The 22263-nt window shown below is 30.9% G+C and overlaps 1 protein-coding gene across 1 annotated transcript in view; it reads right to left on the reverse strand.

Annotated features, from left to right (window-relative positions):
• Positions 1–22263, reverse strand: part of btv (dynein cytoplasmic heavy chain beethoven) — a 256105-nt gene that overhangs the window by 75744 nt on the left and 158098 nt on the right. Inside the window, exons 41-51 of the mRNA XM_085822605.1 lie at positions 21348–21499; positions 20481–20625; positions 16385–16661; positions 12455–12577; positions 12132–12364; positions 9469–9691; positions 9174–9316; positions 8590–8790; positions 4233–4370; positions 735–864; positions 288–432 (exon numbers count right to left, since the gene is read on the reverse strand). Of these exons, the coding sequence (XP_085678731.1) occupies positions 288–432; positions 735–864; positions 4233–4370; positions 8590–8790; positions 9174–9316; positions 9469–9691; positions 12132–12364; positions 12455–12577; positions 16385–16661; positions 20481–20625; positions 21348–21499 (1910 nt within the window). The remainder of the gene's footprint in view (positions 1–287; positions 433–734; positions 865–4232; positions 4371–8589; positions 8791–9173; positions 9317–9468; positions 9692–12131; positions 12365–12454; positions 12578–16384; positions 16662–20480; positions 20626–21347; positions 21500–22263) is intronic.

The raw sequence follows: 22263 nt of genomic DNA on the forward strand, positions 1-22263 counted from the left end.
ACGTTCGAAGTCTGTTAACTCTGACATAATGCAATGACAACTTCACATAACAGTACTCCGACAACAACTGAACTGTTTAGCACATTTACGAAGTTGTATAGGTGGCGTCAGTAGTCAAAAACGCCAGCGCCACCTACATATTTCATTAAAATCAATCTTTCTTTTCAAACATGCATTTCACAAGGTGTTTCCATATTTTTGTCCATCCACTGTATATATATATGTATAAAACATAAATATGTCTCATATAATACATTTTAACATAGAAAAACAAAAATTACTGTCACCTTTTCATGCTAACCCATGATGTATCAAAAATACCCATTAGACGTAAAACTCCTTCAAGAATGTCTCTAATTACATCAGGAGGAGCTCGCAAGGATCGTATTTCAGATAAAGCTTCTGATTTAATGTTTCCAACAGCAGACTTAGCTATAGGTAAATAAAATGATAATTGGTAGAAAAACAATAAATATACTCAGGGAATTAAGACTGAAATCTTGCACGCTATTAAAATGGAAGAAAATTATTTTGTCCACAACAACTTCACCTAATAGAAGTTATCATAAAAATGGGAAAGAAAACATACTAGTTTCATGTTATACCTTCATCACGTGCAGGAAGAATATAATGGTTTATACTTAATAAATCTAAAGTACTATAAAAATTTAACATGCATTTAAATAATTTATTACAAATGAATGTTTATTTTAGACATAAAATTTAAAAATTACCTTCTTGAACAATAGGTTCTATTTCTTTCAACTCTAAATCAATATCTTTCTTACGTTTAGATAATTTTATGTTTTCTTCTTCTATCTTTGTTTTCAATTTCTCCAACTCAATTTTCTGTTCTCCAGTATTCTACGAGTATATATTAAAAAAGGTATAGTAAATTAATAAGTAGAATGTCTCATTAAACAAGACACATTAAAAAAAACTCATTTAACAAAGTGGTTTATCAAAAGGCAATCTGCAGCAATAACAACATTGTAGGTTATCATGAGCTGTAATTGGTGCATTTTCTTTTAAATGAATTAAATCTACCCATTTTTCCAATATTAATACACACACTGGCCAATGAATTAGAAACCCAAGATCAATATTTTATTGGACCACCTTTTGCATAACTGCTCTGCTTCATTTGGACATCGAGTCTACATGCTTCTGGTAGAAATTTACGTCCAGAGAATACCATGCATTGGCTATGCAACTTTTTAGATCTTGCAAACTAGATGGAAAAGGAGAGTTTTTTCGGATGTGTCTTTCCACCATATCCCACACAGTTTCAATGGGGTTAAGATCATGGCTATGCGGTGGCCAGGGAGGGTGTTGGAAATCAGACTGATGTTCAGGAACTAGCACTATGTATAGTTGCATTATTGGCTATGAAGTATCCGTCACTACCAGTGTAAAAATGCGACACTACAGGGTGCACTTGATCTGCCAGTATATTTAGGTATCTCATGGCTCTTTTTTTTTCCCTTCCAGAAACACCAGGGCATCAATTCCATGTCAACAGAACATGCCCCATATCATGACACTCCCACCAGACCCTTGCTCAGTGCGAGTAAGGCAAGATAGCTTTATGGGGGTTTCGCCAAATTCGATATCTTGCATCAATGCATAAGGTGTAGCGTCAGTCATCTGACCATATTACCTGTTTTCAATCCTCAAATGTCCAGTGTCTACTTTCCTGACATCACTGCAAATGAATTTTTGCTTGTCGGGCAGAAATAAGTGGTTTTCTCACAGGCACCTGACCATGCATTTCTATTCTCTTTGCATGGTTCGAGCTGAAATCTGTTGGAAAGCGCTTTGGCTGACAACCCATGTCAGTTGAAGCACAGTACAGTCCCAGTTTTGTCGTACAATTCGTCGGAGACGATGCCGATCACTCTGTTGGAAAACTGTGCTCGACCCACAGTTACGTCTTCTAGAGGAGGACTGTGGGTTCAGATTCTGTATCAAAGATTCCGATGAGCCATATCAAAGGTTTTCAAAAAAATTTTGAAAACCTTTGATATGGCTGATTTTGAGAACCCAATGACATTTTCTGTCTTTGAAATCGAGGCCCCTGTTAAACGGGCACTAACAATAAGCCCTTTTCAAATGACGAAAGATCTGTAATTTTTCCCATTTTACTTCATCGTGAAAAGCACTCTTACACCTTACTTATGCAAGCATTCTAACCATGTGTAATCCGCACATCACAAAAAAAATTTGCATACTTCATCCCTTGCATGCATTCAAATGAAAATCTCAAAGGTTTCTAAATCATTGTCCAGTGTGTGTAGAACAAGACCATGTACCAGTGAAAATTTAGACTAAAACCAGTCATGTGCCCACTCACTCCCAAAAAAAACATACCTGCCTCTGTGATAAGTCTTTAGACATGAAACATGTCTGATACATTAATTTGTTCATTTTACGATTTTTTAAAAATTTATTCAACTTTTTACAAGATCTTAAATTTTAAAGAATCAAAATTTCTGGATAATTTTACACATTTTATTTATGATGCATATGATTTTAATAACATTTTTTAAGTACTCTTCCAAGGCAGTACTCTTCCAATTTTTTAAGTACTCTTTAATATACACTGATGAGCAAAAATATTATGACCATCCCCATATTTTTCAATGAATTCGTCTGGATGATGTGAAGGGGAAGTGATTAAGTAGAAATGGTATTTAACTGCTGCTAGAGAAGGTAAGGAATCATTCTTGCTCTTACTTTTTTGTGAGTGATGGGAAAGACTGCTCATCTAAGTGAATTTAATAGAAGGCAGATTGTAATGGCCTGAATACTTGGAACAAGCATCTCTGAAACTGCATGACTGGTAGGTTGTTCACGATCTGCCATTATTAGTATTTATGCAAAGTGGATAAATGATGGTGAAACCAGAAGTAGACACAAAAATGTTGGACGGCCACGCATCATCAGTGAAAAAAGGACATCGGAGACTGTCCCACTTCGTATAGTAAAATCGGCGACAGACAGTGGCTCAACTGACAGCCTAGTACAGTTCAGGCCCAAGTGCAAATGTTTTGGAATATATAGTTCAGGGGACACTGCTGGACATGGAACTGTGCAGCAGACATCCCACTCGTGTGCCTCTGTTGACCATGTGTCATTGTCATCTACGTTTACAGTAGAACATCGAGACTGAACCATGGACATATCAGGGTACAAAGTCTTCCAGATGAATAGTTGCTCCCCGCCTGTACAGAGGGTGATACACAGGCTGATGTTGGAAATGTTGTGCTTCGGCAGATGTTCTCATAGGCGGCTCTAGGATCCTTAGTTGTGGTCGAACAGCCCATGAAAGCTGCAGACATCTGAACATAACTTGAGATCAGTTGCACCCTTTTCATGGCATCTGTCTTCCCAACTGGAAATGGAATCTTCCAGCAAGACAACGCCCCATGTCACAAGGCTTGAATTGTGTTGGAGTGGTTCGAGGAGCATAAGTGTGAATTTGTAATGGAGAACCATTTTACCCTGTATTAACCCCAAAGTGATCTGTGGTGATTGGCTGTTGTGACAAAGCAGAAAAATTGTTCCAAACAGTTGTTCTTCCAAAACAAACGGATGCGTGATAGCAGCCTTAGAGGTGGGAGAATGGAATTTGCCTAATTTAAGCTAATTAATTCAATAAATTTCATTTATTGCTGGAAAATATTTTCCTTAGTAAAGGCTAAAAACTGAAAACCGGGATATTCGGTGATGAAAAACTGAGAGAGCTGGCAGTTATGTTATATGATTACATTACTGAAGAATGAAAGATCAATAGTATATCTAGCAGTTTTGTAACATTAAAACTTCTTATAATGCTGGTTATATTATGCTATTTATAGATAACTTGCTAAGTTCATAAGAATATCCACCATACGGAGATTGAATACAGTGTAGGAAAAATATTTCATAACAACTTCGGCTAATAGGACTGTGTGTGAATGAAAAATAATGCCTTCTTAAGTAAATATGAAAATTTTATTATGATGGTGAATAATGAAAAGGAATGTATGGTTGCAGCTTAAAAGATTATATGTAAAACCTCCAGGTGAGAGAAAAAGAGAGCACAACATAACTGTAATAGTGAAATAAACAATTTTGAAAAATCACACTCATGCATTTTCAGTAACATGAGCAGTGTCAATAATGCTTACTATTATCTCACAAAATACATTAAAAAATGAAAAAGATGTTGTTCATTATCTAACACTTACAGACATACTGGTTGTGATAAGTCTTAGTGCTTCATCAGCTTCCGCCTGTTTTTCTTCAAGAAGAGCACTTTGTTCCATTGCTTCTGAATTTAGTTTATCAACAAGTGAGCGAGCTTCATTCAATTTTGATACACCAGCCTAAAAATGACAATTAAAAGATGATTTTTTTTTAAGAAGCAGTTCTATTTTTTTAACAAATTAATATACTGTATCTTATTTTTTAAAGGATATACAGTAAAAAGTCGTTAATTCGGACACCCATAATCCGGAATGATCTATAATCCGGACCTCAAAGCTTCAAACTTTCTGCGCATGTGTCTCGTTGACGCATGCGTGTAAGGCCTTTACGGCTGATAACATGCTTGTGCGCGTGCGCAAAATACGTTTACGAGTGCGCGTTTAATGTATAACGGACGGTATAAGCTAATCTAAAATTATTTAATTATCTATTTCAGTTAATGTTGCAGATTGCGTTGTTCCTTAATCTTCGAATTGGACCCGGCTTATTATTTTTTGCAGACTGTTAGAGCAATTTTATAAAAGTAAGCTTGAACTTTCGATTATGTTAAATAGAATTTCTGATATTTATTAATATGTAAATGATCTACAAAGCGAAAGTATGTTTCGAAGTTCATTAAACAAAAAGTGGAATTGCTACAAAAAATTGATAAAGGTATATCCTTTGTTTATCTAAACTTTAACATTTGTTTATCTAAACTTTGTTTATCTTTAACGCCACAGCGCCGCGCAATGAATTGGAAGTTGATCTGTCAGCACTATCCTTATCTTCAGGGCAGATGTTTTCATTTTATTTGGCTTATAATTCCTTATTAAATGTAGTATTTCATCTCGATGTACTCCATCTTTGATATGATTTAAATCAAATTCCTCGTCATTATAATTCGCTTCCGATAGTGAAGAAAGTGACAGAGGTTATTGAAACCCAAAAAATTTCGATTGAGAAATTAGTCGGTATTCTCGACAGAGCAATAATAGGACTTGAACAGCGGAACTTTGTAACTAAACAAGAAATTATGTCTGTTTAATAGAATTAAAGAGAAAGTATTATCACATGAAACGAAGCAAATTAAACAACTTACATTGAAAGAAATGTTTAATAAAGTAAACAAATAAATATTAAGCTTTTTTTTTTTTTTTTTGTAAATTTTGATACCCTTTAGATCATAATTGTTCTTTATTTCATACATTACGGTTTCATATTTTTAATTTTATAATTTCTGCATGCCATCTTACCAGATTTAAACTGATGATCTATAATCCGGAAAAATCGATAATCCGGAATCTCCAAAGTCCCAACGAGTCTGGATTAACGACTTTTGACTGTATATATAAATATATTTATATACGTTTGGTGCGGCAGATTGCAACCAAAATACGAGGTGCACATCTACATGTTACAGCAGTCCTATATACAAAATTTCAACATTCTGAGGCTACTCGTTTTTGAGTTATGCGAGATACGGACGTACGTACATATGTTCGACAGACGCCACGAAAAATTCTCTTCAGAATTCATTTTAAAGCAGTTTTATAATTTTTTTGAAGGAAAAGAGAATTTTATTCTGTCCTTACGTACAGATATCACGCAAAAACATCGTTAAATTGCATTCGATAGCGGTCAAAATGGATATTTTTGTTGAAATATGCTGCTTGAAACTTTTCGCGATTACAATACTTACTTTTTACTTCGTAGAAGGAAGTAAAAACATCTATCAAAGATCAAACAATGTTTAACTTTGTACAGGCATACTTCTCTTTCTTGTATATATATAAATGTATTTAAGTCAATAATAGTTTTGACACATATGTACAGTAAGTTAACATTGAATAAAATGCTAAATGTAGAAAGAAGTTAACTTAGTCAGTGATTATATTGTGCTTTTATGAAATAATGAGTCTGTACATTTCAGACTGCTAAATCAAGAAATATTCAAATTTTATTTAAATTCAATAACAATAAAAAGACTATTCTGGGCCTTCTGTTTTTAAGATAAAATGAATGCCAGTATAATAAAAAAATAATATTTGGGTGAATGCAAGAGTTCCATGATAGAATGATTTTTCTATAAAAGCTATATGATACACAACAGAAATCTTGCTAAAGAAGCTTTTTCCTGAATTCCTGAGCTATGCATTCCTGAGCAAAATAAAATAAGTAAGTAAGTAATAACAAGCAAACACAAAGAAATGTGCATTGGCAACTGTCTGTGGATCAATGTTTAACAAAATGTTTAAATTTTAGAATTAACAATTTAAAACATTTAATTAATCATTAACTATAAATTTTTTTTTCAGCATGACTAGCAGATGGCAATGATAATGGGTCCTGAACATGAGAAGAAATTTATAAATATGTTAGGCTTACATTCATGTAATAGGGTGAATGGCATAAATAATTTTTTAAATTGTTTTCATGAAAACTATAAAGGCCATAGTTAATATTGAATATTTTGAACTACAATGTCTGATGACTGCTTATTAGCTTATAAGAAAACCTTTATTTGTTACATATGGCTTTATTGGAGAGATCAGTCCAAACATATAAAATAGCTCAAGTATCACAGAAGAATAATGATAAATAATAAAAAGAACAAACATGTATAAAGTAAGAATTAGAAGAAATGAACATGGGAATAAAAGTAAAAAGCTAAAAATTTAAACAACAAGGAAAAGAACATAAGAGATGTTTACAAGGAGTTTATGAAAGCTCTGGCATTTCAATATAGTTTACTTATCTTACCTAGTTTCTAAGATTCTTTATCTAGTTCTGGGCATATAAGAAAATGTTCTGTATTCATGATGCCCGAATTGCAAATTTGGCATATACTAGATGGAAGAATGCCAATTTTAACTTTTCCCATGTGTCTTGAATGTTAGCCCAGGATTTGCTGTTGATTTTGCTGCCTGGTCAGATTTAAGAGTATCCATTAATTTCTCAAAAATATGCTTTTTAAGTGACTCTGGAGGAAGTGGTTTGCTGTCTTGTGGCACAAGTGTTCTTCTCTTGGCTAGTGATTCTGCCTTTTCATTTCTGTTGATACCTACATGTGAAGGAATCCATTGAAAAACAATTGTTTTGCTGTGTTTATAAGGAAAGTTCAAGGTTTGTCTTATTTCTGACATAGTCTGGGTACCTGTGTCATGATTTATAACTACAGCCTAGGTGGCTGCTTCAGCAATGACCAGAATTACTGCTTTACAGAAACAATCGATCTTTATCTTGAGGTTTTCCAGAGCCAATGAGATTGCAAGGACTGCATTAAAATTCGACATGAAGGGTTCCACAGGAGTACATTGGGAAAAAAGTTTACTGTATACACCAGCCCCAGTGTTTTCTCGTATTTTAGAGCCATCAGTATGCATTCAGTCATCTAGTCCATTCAGGTTCAAAGTATTGTTCATATAACATTTATAATGTGTTTAATTGTAATATTGGATCAGAAATGTTTTTCTTTTCCAAGTCATAAATCCACCTGGTATTTGATATCAGAATATTCAAGGGGATTAACCATGACCTTGTTACAATTCATGGGAAAATCTTTACTTTATTTCTGTTTTAAATCATGATCTGAAGCATCACCATTTCTTAAAATTAATATTTAACTTCTTTAATGACTTGATCCAGTCTCTGATATAATATTTTGTTGAAATAATATAATATTTGTGATTACATAAAGTTTTCTGCACCTTAATTTCAACTATACCTGCACCTTGAAAGCTAATAACACTACACATACACACATACGAAGAAAGAGGGGGGTGGGGAAAACTTTGCTTAATATATTTTTTTAAAAACTTCAAGCTGAAAAACAGCCTAATTTTCACCAATGAACTTATTATTCATATTTTCATATCACCCATAAATAGCTTTATAAAAACAAAAGGAAAACTGATTTAATTTAATTAATGTAAACATAATGATAAAAATGTATTCCCTTGTAAAATATTGTGCAGAATAGAGTGAAATAGAATCAACATAACAGCAGGTATTTTAAGGATGCTATGAAAATGAGAATCATTTGTTGTCTGATCAATTGCATAATTTGCTTTAAAACATGGTGCATGATGAAAGAAATCCTTTACATATTTCCATTTTATTTTAAATACATGACAACAACTGTTAGAATGCATAAGTGAAATAATTAAATGAATGCCCTCTTTAGTAACTTTTTTTTCCCTTTCAAATTAGTGTTGTGAACATACACAATGAATTTTTAAGGGGAGGGGAAGATATTTATTAAAAAAATCACTCTAAAAAGATATTTATCAACAGTGCATATCACATGTAAAAGAAATTAATGTTGCAAATAGTTTCTAGTCTTTAAAGTACGTTTACCTGAAGATGTTTCTTCCGCATTTCAATTTCTGCACATTTCCTTGAGAAAATTTTCTTATAATTTTGAATAAATGCAATGAATTTCCTAGGTGACCGATTTTTCTTATTACTTTTCTGATGGATTTTAGCAAAACTTTCATAAAATTCTTCATCAAGGTCAGACTTTTTATCATCTTTACTAGACAGAAGAAGCTTTGGAACCTAATGACATAAGACATCTCAAAATTATAAAATATACCAAAATCTAAAGTTGTGATTAAAAAAATCGCATAGAGGAAATGAAAAAAAAATTATACATTGTATTTTAAGTAGAAAAGAAACACCTAGGAAAATTAATATTTCTTAAACTTATGCTCAAAACCTATAAATATATTTCTCAAAATTTACAAAAATTTGCTGAATTTGAAGCTTTTACAGATTAAAAACTTCTATAAAATTCACCAATCAATTTAAGATACTTTTATTTCATTTTTAAACATTTCTAAAATGTTCTTCAGATTTTCTTGAAAATAAAGCTTTACCAAAACGTATTTGAAATAAAATATTTACAGGTTATGAATTTCTTGATGAGAAGCTTAAGTTACCTTTTGCATGCTTTCTTGACTCCACTCATCTAACCACAACACATTGCATGACTTATACAAAGCAGGATTACTCTTGCAATGGAATACGAATTTTGAATCAGTAAAATCCATAATTAAAGCTATATGAAGATATTTTCTAACACCTGAAAGATTAATGCTGATTAATTTGTAACTAATTCATTATAATTATTTTGGAAAATACTTTAGAAATGCAACACAACAGTTTTTCAGTTATTAATAAAGACTATGAATGTTAAATAACAGCTTTAACTTATTAATGCATAAAAACACATACGCTGAGCAAAAAAGGCTGCAGTAGAGCCTCGAAATCCTTCTTGGGCAGCTAAATCTTTTAGAGGATTTAGAAGAGGTTCTAATTCTTGGGAAGAATAAAGTCCTGGTACATCTCCTGAAGAAAGGACACTGTCTATTAATTCTAAGAACTCATCATTAAGAATCTGGTAGTCTTCCAAAAGAAATAAAACATCTCTGCCTTCTATGCCACTTATTTGCATAACCTAAAAAATGCAAACAGGTAATTCTTTAGGGTAAAAAAGTACTGGAGAGAAAGTGAAAAAAATAATTTTAATTCAGAACTTTCATTTTTCCTCTAAATTCCCACACTGACTGAGAAACTTGAGTGCTAAAATGATGAAGTCGTTTTAAAAATTTCCACAATACATTATATCAAATTTAAATAACAGCCTTAATCATTCATTTTTTCTTCCATATTGTATTCTAAAATGGATTTAAAAATGGATACAAAAAGGTTTTTTTTTTTTTTTTGTGATGTACGTATCGCCCATAACTTAAAAATGATTAACTGTAGAACGTTGAAATTTTATATATGGGAGTGATATAACATCTAATTGTGCACCTCTTTTTACTGCACTCAAAAATAGCAAACTTATCTATACATAAATACACCCACCTACTCGGTTTCTAAGTAATTACCTGGCCTTTACTTTTTTCGCAATTTTTGGCTAATTGTTAGTCATATACTTCCAATTGCAAAAGTATTTTAAATGACGAAAATATTCATATTTTGGCAAAGTCAAATTAATAAAAAGTTCATTTTCGACAAATAACGAAATCTAAGTACGCATATAATAACAGTTTATATATGTAGTTAGTCCAGAGCTTAAATTGCAGCAGAACCCATCGAAGCCCGGCTCTGGTACATCTTAGTTTTTGGGATAAATTAAAATTCTAACCAGGTCACACCTAGCTTTAAATAAGAAGGCTCCAGCACTTCTTTTATGAAAGTGAAAAATTTCAGTTGAAATCTGATCTCGAAAATTTTCTTTTTAGCAATAAAATTTTATTAAAAATCACTTATTTAATTTGAATTTATTTCTTTAGATTTTATTAAATTTTAATTATTTGAATCATTAATTATTATTTTTATAATCAAATTTATTATTTTAATTATTATTTTAATAATTAATCATTTATTTTTTAGTTATGAATGATTTTATTAGTCATTTTATTTATTTGTTTATTGTTCCCCTTTCCTGATGGTCTACCCTAGGGCTCCCGCACTTCTAATTTTAGAAATTAAGCCCTGAGTTAGTCTTACAATAATTATCTAACAATATTTACTATTGTAATCAATCTTTTAACATAAACTGTTGGACTAACTGTGACAACAAGGCTGCCCTCTGGTGAGTAGCCAGAGAAGTACTTCAGTAAAAGCCAAATGTCCCACTTGATAGGTTGTACCAGACTCTTGCTCTGTAATTTTTCTTAAAGTTAAATGTAATGTCCGTGTGTAACTTAAACCTATTAATACTATTAATACTAAAGGACTCTTCTATGACCCTATCGAAAATTATACCCTCACACTATAAATTTATTGTTGCAAATATCTAACAATATTTAATATTAGTTTGTTGTAATTATCTACCAATATTTAACATAAAATTATTGCTGCTCTAAAAAGGATATTTAATAGCCTGTAGAAGAAATTCCGGTGGTGCTCCATCAGATTTTTTTAAAATTGAAGATAGATTAGCTATCAGCAAAAAAATTTAGTATTTAAAAATTAATTACTTCATTTATATCAAATTAAATTCCTTGTATAGCATTAAGTATTACTATCTATATAGTTATAAATAACTCATTTCTGATTTTTATTAAGGATGTAATAAAATATAACACTTTATAAAGTTGCATTTTACTTCCTAAGCATAGAAGTTTGTACAAAACATAAGCAAATATAAAAACGTACAAACAGTTTACATATTACTTTTCCTTCCTTTTTACATATTAAGTGAAAAATCATTATAAAATCAGCTGAAAATTTCTGTCCTACATTAGATGAAAAATTGCTGGCGAGATGTTCATATTGAAAAGCTACTTACAGATGGTATGATTTTTCAAGAAAGAATTTACATAAGATTTAGAATATTGAATTCTCTTAAAGGTTTCCCATTTAAAGAAAATGAAACAATTAAATATTAATGAAAAGTTAAGCAACAAGATTTCTCATTATCTTAATATTAAACAACTTGTTGCCCAACAATAAATTTATTAAAAATAGAATAATATTTTCCAGCATGTGTTTAAATTTTAGATTATGTACAACACATTTGACCAAACTAACAACAAACAAAAGCCATTTATTTAACCAACATAAGCCAGACAAAATCATAGTTCTCAGGAAGAAAAAAACTAAAATAGGTCAAAGTAAGTTTATAGCATACAAGACATAGCCTTTTCTTGAAATAAATAAACAAGAAAATAAAAAGAATGAGGAGCTCAAAAAATAATGTTTTCCTTGCCATGACATTTTCAAAATACATAGTGTACATAAAGCCATTACATTTGTTTAGGATGAAAAGATAATAAACGGAGAAAGGCTTAATTCGAATACAGTTCAAAAACTATATTTCACAAAATTTTCAATTTTATACTATGTCAATTTAATTAAAAAAAAAAAAAGCAGGCAAAACATACTTGTTTTAAATCATTACAAAATTGTTTCACTCCATAATTGAGATGAGGTTTAGGAGAAAGGATTGGCATTTGATGTGAATGAGCAACAACAGACACAGCTAGCCGTCGACCAGATCCATTTTTTCCAACTAATAATAATGAGCCATTTGGCTGAGAAAGAATTCTATCTACCTTGGCCATGTTATCTAATACTTCTTGGAAAACTACAATATCAAGTTCTCGAACTTCATGACCTGAAATATTAAAGGACATGTAACTTGATATGCAAAATAATGTTCATTTGAAAAAGATCATAAATAAGTTTAAGAAATATAAGGCATTACTGAAAGCCTTGATATTCTTCTGGACAAGTGACATCCAGTCTTCTGCAGAAAACTTTTCTAAACATTTTCCAAACGTCCGGTTCATATCAGATGGTATGCTACTTCCAGCCACATAATAAATGTCTAGAAAATTAAAATGCATTTTTCATAACTAACAAAGCACATTGCATTTACAAATCCATTAAGAAATTTCTCTTTTGATAAATTAAAAATTATGTGAAAAATAATTTTATTGCTAATACTGCATTTTTACTTGCAAAATCCAGTTTTTATTCTCTGTGCAACAAAGATGATTAGATAATTTGTAAGGTGCTTTAAGAGACATTTGTTATCATTTTTAAACAGTTAATTTACACTTCATAAGGATGCCTTTTCAGAATGATCAGATCATAAAAAGGATTAACATATCAATCCAGAAAAAAAAAAAAAAAAAAAAAAAAAAAATTAAGAAAAATTCTAAAGAAAACATAAATTCCCTGAGTAGCAGTCAAGTGGCCTCGTGTTAACATTAAAAGTTTGAAGAATAAAAAAAAATAACATTAAAAGTTATTAACATTAAAAGTTTGAAGAATTAAAAAATATTAAAGTGATAATAGCTTAAGATTTTTGATGATTGTAGATAAGATAATGATGCAACATTATATTTTTGGTTATAGTCAGTTAATTAAGTTAAAATAATTAATTAATCTAAAACTTAATTCTCTAGATTTAGGCTGAATTATACAGTAGGTGCTTTGATAAGTTTTTAAAATAATACTCTAAACTACTGCTAACCTATTGAACTTCTGTAAGACGTCTCCATTTGATAATGAAGAATTTTCTAAGAAGGAATTTAAAATTAAGTAAATAAATAAATAAAATAACTGTTTTCTGACAAAATATTCCAGTTAAAATTCTCAAAATTTATAAATTAAACAGGTAACGAGTGAGCAAAGAATACAAGAAATATTTGTCTCAAGTTATCTATGTGGATAATTTCATAAGAGATCACAACTCGTATTTGCATTACACATTAAGAAACTGATTTAAACTAACAATTTACAGCCACTTACAAGTCTCATAAATTTTTACAGAATAGAAACTAAAACAATTAGAAAAAGTATTTGAGATCTAACAATAAGTTACAGCTTCCAGGGAAAGAAGAATAGTCACAATAATACAATATTGCAATTAAAAAAAAGGGATTGCTTTTATAACAAAGACATTCAGAACAACAATTATTTTTAAAAAAAAGTCTGATGTGGACACCACCTTGTAGCCTATTAAATATTCTCTTTGGAACTAATATTAAATATTGTTAGATATTTAGAACAATAAAGTGATATTAAATGTTGTTAAATATTTATTAGTGGACTAAATACATATATAAACTATTATTACATACGTAGTTAGATGTCAAAATTTAATTTTTTTTTTAAAACTCTGACATTGCCAAAAATCAATATTTTTGTCATTTAAAGCATTTCAGAAAATGGAAGTACATGACTACGTCCAACGATTGCAAAAATAAAGGCTAGGTAAGGACTTTTAAGGCAGGTAAGGGATATATATATATATATATACATACAGTCAAAAGTCGTTAATCCGGACTTGTTGGGACTTTGGCGATTCCGGATTATCGATTTTTCCGAATTATAGATCATCAGTTTAAATCTGGTAAGATGGCATGCAGAAATTATAAAATCAAAAATATGAAACCGTAATTTATGAAATAAAGAACAATTATGATCTAAAGGGTATCAAAATTTACAAAAAAAAAAAAAGCTTAATATTTATTTGTTTACTTTATTAAACATTTCTTTCAATGTAAGTTTTTTAAGTTGCTTCGTTTTTTATGTGATAATACATTCTCTTTAATTCTATAAACAGACATAATTTCTTGTTCAGTAAGAAAGTTCCGCTGTTCAAGTCCTATAATTGCTGTGTCGAGAATACAGACTAATTTGTCAATCGAAATTTTTTCGTTTTCAATAACCTCTGTCATTTTCTTGACTATCAGAAGCGAATTATAATGACGAGGAATTTGATTTAAATCATATCAAAGACGGAGTACATCGAAATGAAATACTACATTTAGTAAGGAATTATAAGCCAAATAAAATAAAAACATCTGCCCTGAAGATAAGGATAGTGCTGACAGATCAACTTCCAATTCATTGCGCGGCGCTGTGGCGTTAAAGATAAACAAAGTTTACATAAACAAACGTTAAAGTTTAGATAAACAAAGGATATGCCTTTATCCATTTTTTGCAGCAATTCCACTTTTTGTTTAATGGACTTCGAAACATACTTTCGCTTTGTAGATCCTTTACATATTAGTAAATATATATCAGAAATTGTATTTGACATAATTGGAAGTTCAAGCTTACTTTTATAAAATTGCTCTAACAGTCTGCAAAAAATAATAAGCCGGATCCAATTCGAAGATTAAGGAACAACGCAATCTGCAACATTAACTGAAATAGATAATTAAATAATTTTAGCTTAGCTTATACCGTCCGTTATACATTAAACGCGCATTCATAAACGTATTTTGCGCACGTGCACACGCGTATTCGTAGCCATAAAGGTCTTATGCGCATGCGTCAACGCGACGCATAAGTTTGAAAGTTTGTAGCTTTGAAGTCCGGATTATAGATCATTCCGGATAATGGGTGTCCGAATTAACGACTTTTGACTGTATATACTATACACACATATACAGGTTTGGTACAGTCGATTACAGAAACAAGCATTTATTTATTTAAAAACACAGAACTTTATAAAACATGATTCTACAAGGTACAACAATAAATTTTACAGATATAATAATGTTTTTGTCTTGAGTTCTTTAATTGGATGGAGAAAGTTAATATAGTTCCTCCCTTTTTTTTATTGTTCCTTAGCTTTGAATTAGGTATTTTGAATTAGGTATTTTGAATGTGTAGCTTAAAATTATTCATTAGTATCTTTTGCTTTCTATGATTATTTTTATACAGCATATCAAAAGTTTTAGTATGGAGTTTTTCAATAATTTTTGGATGGTTAATAAAACATTAGATTCCTTGGTACTTTTCTGTTATCTGGACCAGATTCAGAAATATATGCATGTATGTATGCATCTATGTATGTATGGATGCCTTCATGCATGTGTGTGTGAATATACACAAACATACATACATTCATACATGTAGCCCACCAGTGGCCGAGCGGAAATGTCGCTGAACACAGGTAGTTCGGTCCGAGGTTCGAATCCCGCGATTGGGGTGGCTGCATGGGCGTTTTCATGGTTTTCCCCATGTGTAACGTGTATACTAGCCAGTTTCCTTTAGAAAGTCCTCCACGAAGGCATCCCTCCCTTTAGGCATATAGTCCTTGAGGCTTTGCCATAACCACACATGCACACACATTCATACATATATACATGCATGCATGAATATATGTAACCATACATATATGTATACATACATACATTTCTGAATCTAGTCCCGATAACAGAACAGAACCAATTATTATATGATTATTCGTAAGTCTTTATTAAAATTATTTAAACATCAAGGGCATTCAAAAGGATTTATGAATAATTGTGAACTGCACATTTAAGTAGTGTTTAAAATACAGAGTGGGACGGTGGGATGTTTTTTTAATAAACCCATTAACAAAAGACAAGATTACACTTATAAGAGTTTTTTTTTGCAGAATTCCGTTTTTAGATGTATAGCATTCAATTTCTGTTTTACAGCTGCTTTGTTTTCCAACATGGCATTTTGTCTAATGATGTTTCCTTATTGCAATGTTTTACTGCCCTTGCATTTTCAAACATAATATTTTGTACCATGATGTATTTTTCTCTGTTCTCTTTCCTAAATGATGTTTTGTACAACAGTATTTTCCCCTCATTCTTATTTCTTGATCTTTTTTGCAATTACTTAATAAATGCAAACATCTTACCATTTAATGAACTGATGTCAGGTGCTCCCCATTCTTTTCGCAGAATGCTAGAAATAATGTGGTTGAATTTTTCTTTTGATTCGTAATTCATAAGCCTATCAGAAAATATGCGACAAGCTTCATAAGTCCACGCTCTTAACAAACCATCTGGAGATCTCTCTGTGGAAAAAGCTTCATGAACAAGATCATAACGAAACAGTGACAAAGCCCATCGAGTTAAATCTACAGGAGTGAAATGGCAGTTTCCATACATATCATTGCTGAATTCAACACGCATCTGAAATATATATATATGTATACTTATATATGCTTAATAACATATTGAGATTATGCAAGGTTTCTGAATCAAAATAAAACTGCATTTCCCCTCCACCATGTCTTGAACTAAAAAAAACTAAGCAAATGACTTAAAAATTCTAATTACTTAAGAAAATCTTGATTTTAGCAAATTATTTGTATAGGAAATTAAATAATACAAATATTCAAATAATGGATTTTTGCCAACAAATTCCAATCTCTTTAATTTAAAAAATGAACTTTTAACTAATTCTTAATATGGATTTATATTAGTGTATTAAAAAATTAATTTACATAAAATATTCATATTGTATTGAAGAGTTTTATAAACAAAAACATTTAAAACTCTTCCATTTTTATAAGATTTTATTTGTGTTTGTCACTACCGGTTAAATGTTTGTAACTGATATTTAGACTCCTTTCCATCAAGCTACTGAGTTGAAATTTTGAGTGCACACTGTTTGTGGATGACAGTATAATGTGGTGAAGCAAAGTTTTAAAAATTCAACTTAGATTTTTTAAAATTTAATGTTGAAATGATTTTTTACAAATATCTTCATTTAATGAACAAACTAAATCTCAGAATTTAACTGTTTGCTCTACTGGAAAGGGCAGAAAAAAAAGTATTTTTAATGAAATTTGCACAAAATTTTAGCATGACTTCTCTTTTCCTGGGGGTGGGGTGGGGCAGGTATGGGGGGCCCTTAAATATTCATTATTTTAAAATTTCAACCAACATTTAAAATTGTATCAGTTACAAATTTCTGAAATTATCACAGATTATAAAATTTATTACTTTCACCCACTTTTGAAACAAATAAAAAATATTAAAAGATATCAATGTAAAAATATTAACTTTTATAGGTTTAAAAAATTGTGATTTTCTAAGGTTTTAAAAAATATGCAGAATGTGAAACATATCAGTTTTTCATTGCGTATTGCTTCAAAACATAGTTTCAAGGTTATGATGTCATCATGCCATATTATTTTTTTCTAACTTGCATTTTAAATATCTCTGCATAGCCTTTGCATTATTTCTACTTAGATTTAGTTTAAATTTAAATTCCTTACTTTTGATTTCTAGTCATATATGTTGCACCATGATTATCTGAAGTCATTGCAGTTGTTGTTAAGTAGCAAGAAGCTGTGAATTTAAGTATGATTTATTCCACTGTTTTAAGTTAATCTAGAAACAGAAATTCTGTTTTAGTCCAAGAGACTGGATGTTGAGGAAATTTTGGCAAAATTGTAAAGTAACTTTAAGCAACTTATGTACAAATGATGTAAAAGTTCAAACCGAATTTTCTCAATATACTGAATTGTAAATGTTTCATGACGCAATTTTTCATTATAGATACATTTTGTATTTGCTGTTAATTTCCTTTTATCAGTCTCCGAAACAGCAAAGTTTAACGACTGATTAGCATTTAAAATTAGTTGCAATCTGTTATAAGTTTAAATACATTTTTCTCTAATTCCAATAACGAGAAATAATATATTTTATTATAAGGTGAAGAATAATAAGAGAATTATTGGAAGTAAAAGAAGGATTAGTTGTTATTGAAAAATGATTCTTCAGTTGAATAATTGATTGATAGCATTAATTCAGACTAAACAGCAGAATATGAATAAAAGTTTCAATAAAGTAAGCTTTCATTTAAAACACATAAAACACTTAATGAACAAAATGCAGAAGTAATTTATTATATACTTTACTGAAATCAATAGGATTAACTAATTTTCCCAAAATTCATACTAGCATTCTGAAAGTTTGAGGAGGTTCATTTAAATATCGATATGAAGTGTTTATAGCTTTCAAACGATAACTTTCAGAGATATTTGTGCTTCAATGGAGATTTGAAAGAAGACCAATGGCAGATTATGAGCATTGGTATGCTATCGGATGCATTAAAGCAGGAAAATCAATCCAAGATGTTGTAGGGTTAGGCTTGTTCTGGTAATGTTAGGTCCAATAACATTAAGTGAAATAACCCTAATAGACAAGAAATAAATTAGCGCTATGTTTGAAACAAAGTCATAAGAAGGTTAAAAACAACACTCTTAAACAGAATTTTGAATGTGAAGACACTCTCTTACAGTTCAAAACCCTCGTTTTAAATACCTGCCTCCTCATTTGTATTCTAGCGAGGAATATAAAAAGAAGTTACAGTAAAGGCTGAAATTATAAATTGACTGTTTAATTAACATAAAATTCCCTACAGTGTCACTCCCTCCTTTGGCAATGCTCATTTGGTAATTTCTCGTATATGAAAAATAATTCAAAATAAGTCAAACATCTATCTAGAGACCTGTGCCCAACTAAGAGTTACTTACCTTGGCTGACCTCTGAAGATTGGTATATTGCCATAGTAGCCAAGTAGAATCGACAAGCAACCTACTATTACATTCATAGTTGTTACACTATTGTTACTTCCATGATTGTAGCATCACTTGGTACTGTGCCAATACTGTGATTACTATGCACCACAGGCTTTACATGAAGTCCCAAGTATTTGAATTTTACTAATTGCAAAATCCAGAGGGGCTAAATTAAACTGATGTTATCAACACCTCAACTGGACTGTCTCAAAATAGTGCAACACTTTGTTCACAGAAAAGTCCAGGTTTGTCCAGGTTTCCTCGCTTTTATATTCCTCGTATAAGTATGTAAGAGCCTGGTGAAAACAAAGTACATGGAATCAAGCCCAGAACATTATCGAGCACCATGCATTCAGAAGTGGTAGCATGATGCTATGGACTGAAATTTTAGTGGGATATCACATTCAGGGTCAGATACAGCGGTATTGAAATGAAGTCCTATACCTCGTTATGAGTCTTCCCGATTTCCTCCTGGTGGATGGTAATGCCCATCCGCATTCAGCCAACATCCTTAACCTGTACTTGCAGTTTATTATACAGTATGACCACTGTACCTTCCTTAATCCCATTGAACCCTACCTTAATCCCACTGAAAATTTTTGGAATGTCCTCGGATGTGCTGTCCCTGCAAGTTTACCTCCAGCAAGCCTTAGACAGTTGCTGGAAAACTGTCCTAATGGAGAAATGGCTATTGCTAGCATCTGCAACCGTTTATCACTTCATTAAAAATACAGGCAGTTGTTGTAAAGTCTAGGTGAAGATCCAGCATGGTCACATACCTTACTAGTGTATGTTTTGTTTGTTTGTTTTTAGTTTTAAACATATGTTAATGATCTGAATGTGATGCTATCATATAATTTACAAAAATTAATTATTACATTAATTTCTGTACATAATGTTGCTTTAATATATAATACTTGCATAATTTCATGCATAAAATTGTTTGCTACATTCATTTGCAATTTGGATTTAATTAAAGCCTTAATTATTCATTTTTGTTGATTTTAATTGTGCACACTTAACTTTTGAAAGCCAGTGTATGACTACAAGGCATGGTTAGTATTAAGGTACTCAAATTCTAGAAATATCATTAATAAAGAAATATCATAATTCCAAGCAATCAAGCATCCAAAATAATAGTTCAGTATTTTTCAGCATACTTTTCCAAAAATTGAATGCAACAGGAAAAATTCTTTCTGTGTTGTATACAATAAGAAAAAATATAAATGAATTTTGGGAATAAAACTCAATTATTTCTGAAAATGACAGAAAAGTTTTTCTAACTTTTAAAGTTTATTGTACACTTTAAATGTTTAATTCCAAATAAAGTAAGAATTTTAACACTTTTGAAGATGGCATTACAGTTTTGCAGAGTATTAATATTTTAATATTATACATATAACAGTGGATTTATACTTACAGCCTCTAAAAGCTGAACCATGGATCCAACCAGATGTTGTATTTTCAAATAATTGCTCCAGACTACATGCTCATTTAAAGACTTTTTTAAAACAGGGCCCATAATTTGAGAATAAATAGTGCGAAGCTGCTCTTGGGAGGGATAACTGCAATATCATAAATGCATTAATTTAAAAAGATTACTACAGGACTTTTTTAAAGACAAACAAAAATACTAAAATTATAAAAATATGTTTTATGTACAGAAATATAAAAATTCATTTAAATTCATGTAAAGCTTTTCCTTTTTTAATATAAAGCGATATTTACTGCATGTCTTGTCAATTTTGTTAAATTAGAGGCAGAATGTCAACGATTTTAATCAACTGACATTATATTTTTAAAGAATAAATCAGTTAACATCATTAATTGATTAATTTTAATGTTAATATTTGATTTAACCAGTGATCAGACACAAATTGCCTATAGGCCTGAATGTATGATCTAAAAGCAGCTGATGGGTCGGAATTTAGCATGCATGCAGAGGAAAGATTAAATATATTGTTAAATACGTTAAATTAACATTATTCTTCAGAAACTGAATGCATTATATCATGAGTGATATTTATTAGAAAATATAATTAAGCACCTACTCAGATGTCTGCAAAGTTCACATATGTATATATTACTACACAATCAAACAGGCATGCTGAATTTTTTTACACTTAAACAAGAAGATTTGAAGCTAGTAATTATACAATAAATCAAATAACGATTTTACAATTTTTCAACATAATTTAACTTGTGCTATGAAGATGAAAACTTTTTAAAAATTAAGTTATACAATAAAACAAATACAAGTAAAATTATAATTACAGATTAAACTTACTCAACAGCACAAATGCGCATAATGCTGGTGAATCTGATATTCAGTGTATGACGGCCAGCTAAAGATATACTACTCACAGAACCCACTATTTGGATGCCTTCTACATGGACCCATTCTGCATTCTCATCATAATATCCACGGTAAGTTAAAACCTACAAAACATATCTAACTTTATTAAAGGCGTTTTTTTTACAAGATAAAATAATTGCGATTGCGCTTTAAAGTTCCCCTTAAGTCTAAAATCCCCACCACCACCACGAAAAGAATTCCTAATGCAGCCAGATATATACTCATATCGAAAATTAAGCAACCAAGTGAAAAAATGCAGTTACAAAAACCAATTTATTTTAATTCAATGAGATTTTTACAGATTAAGACCTTTCCTAGCACAGGTGCAGTGCATAAAAGTAAGCGAGCAGAGAAAATCAGGTGCGGCCGGACTCTCGTGATACCTCAACTAAACATTTTAAATTCATTAAGTACTTGTCATATGTAAGTGCTTTGTATGAAATTTGTCATATGTAAGTACTTAGTGAATATGAAACAAAAATTTGATTAATCATTGAGCACTTTGTTTTTTTAATTTTGGGGGCGGCAATCCTAGGAAAGTATGCGGGCAGCCAATAACCTAGGGCGGGAATTCTAGAAAAGTACGCGGCTAGTGGCCTAGGAACGGCGCTTATTGTAAAGTATAAAAGACAACAGTGAGGGAAAATTCAAAGAAAATTATCAACAATTAATTAAATTAAGTAAACAAAAACACAGGATTCCTGGTGGGGGAGAAAAATTGTATGGGAAAGGTCTATCAATATGGAACGTGGTGATCTCTTATGAAAACACAGGCACAACAGCCTTGATTTGTGCCAAGAATATAATGGTTTGTCGTATCCAGTGGCGTAGCGACAAGAGGGCAAGG

This window comes from Stegodyphus dumicola, chromosome 8, assembly GCF_044657685.1.
Source record: "Stegodyphus dumicola isolate Sdum_Otavi_A_Nest chromosome 8, ASM4465768v1".
Lineage (NCBI taxonomy): Eukaryota > Metazoa > Arthropoda > Arachnida > Araneae > Eresidae > Stegodyphus > Stegodyphus dumicola.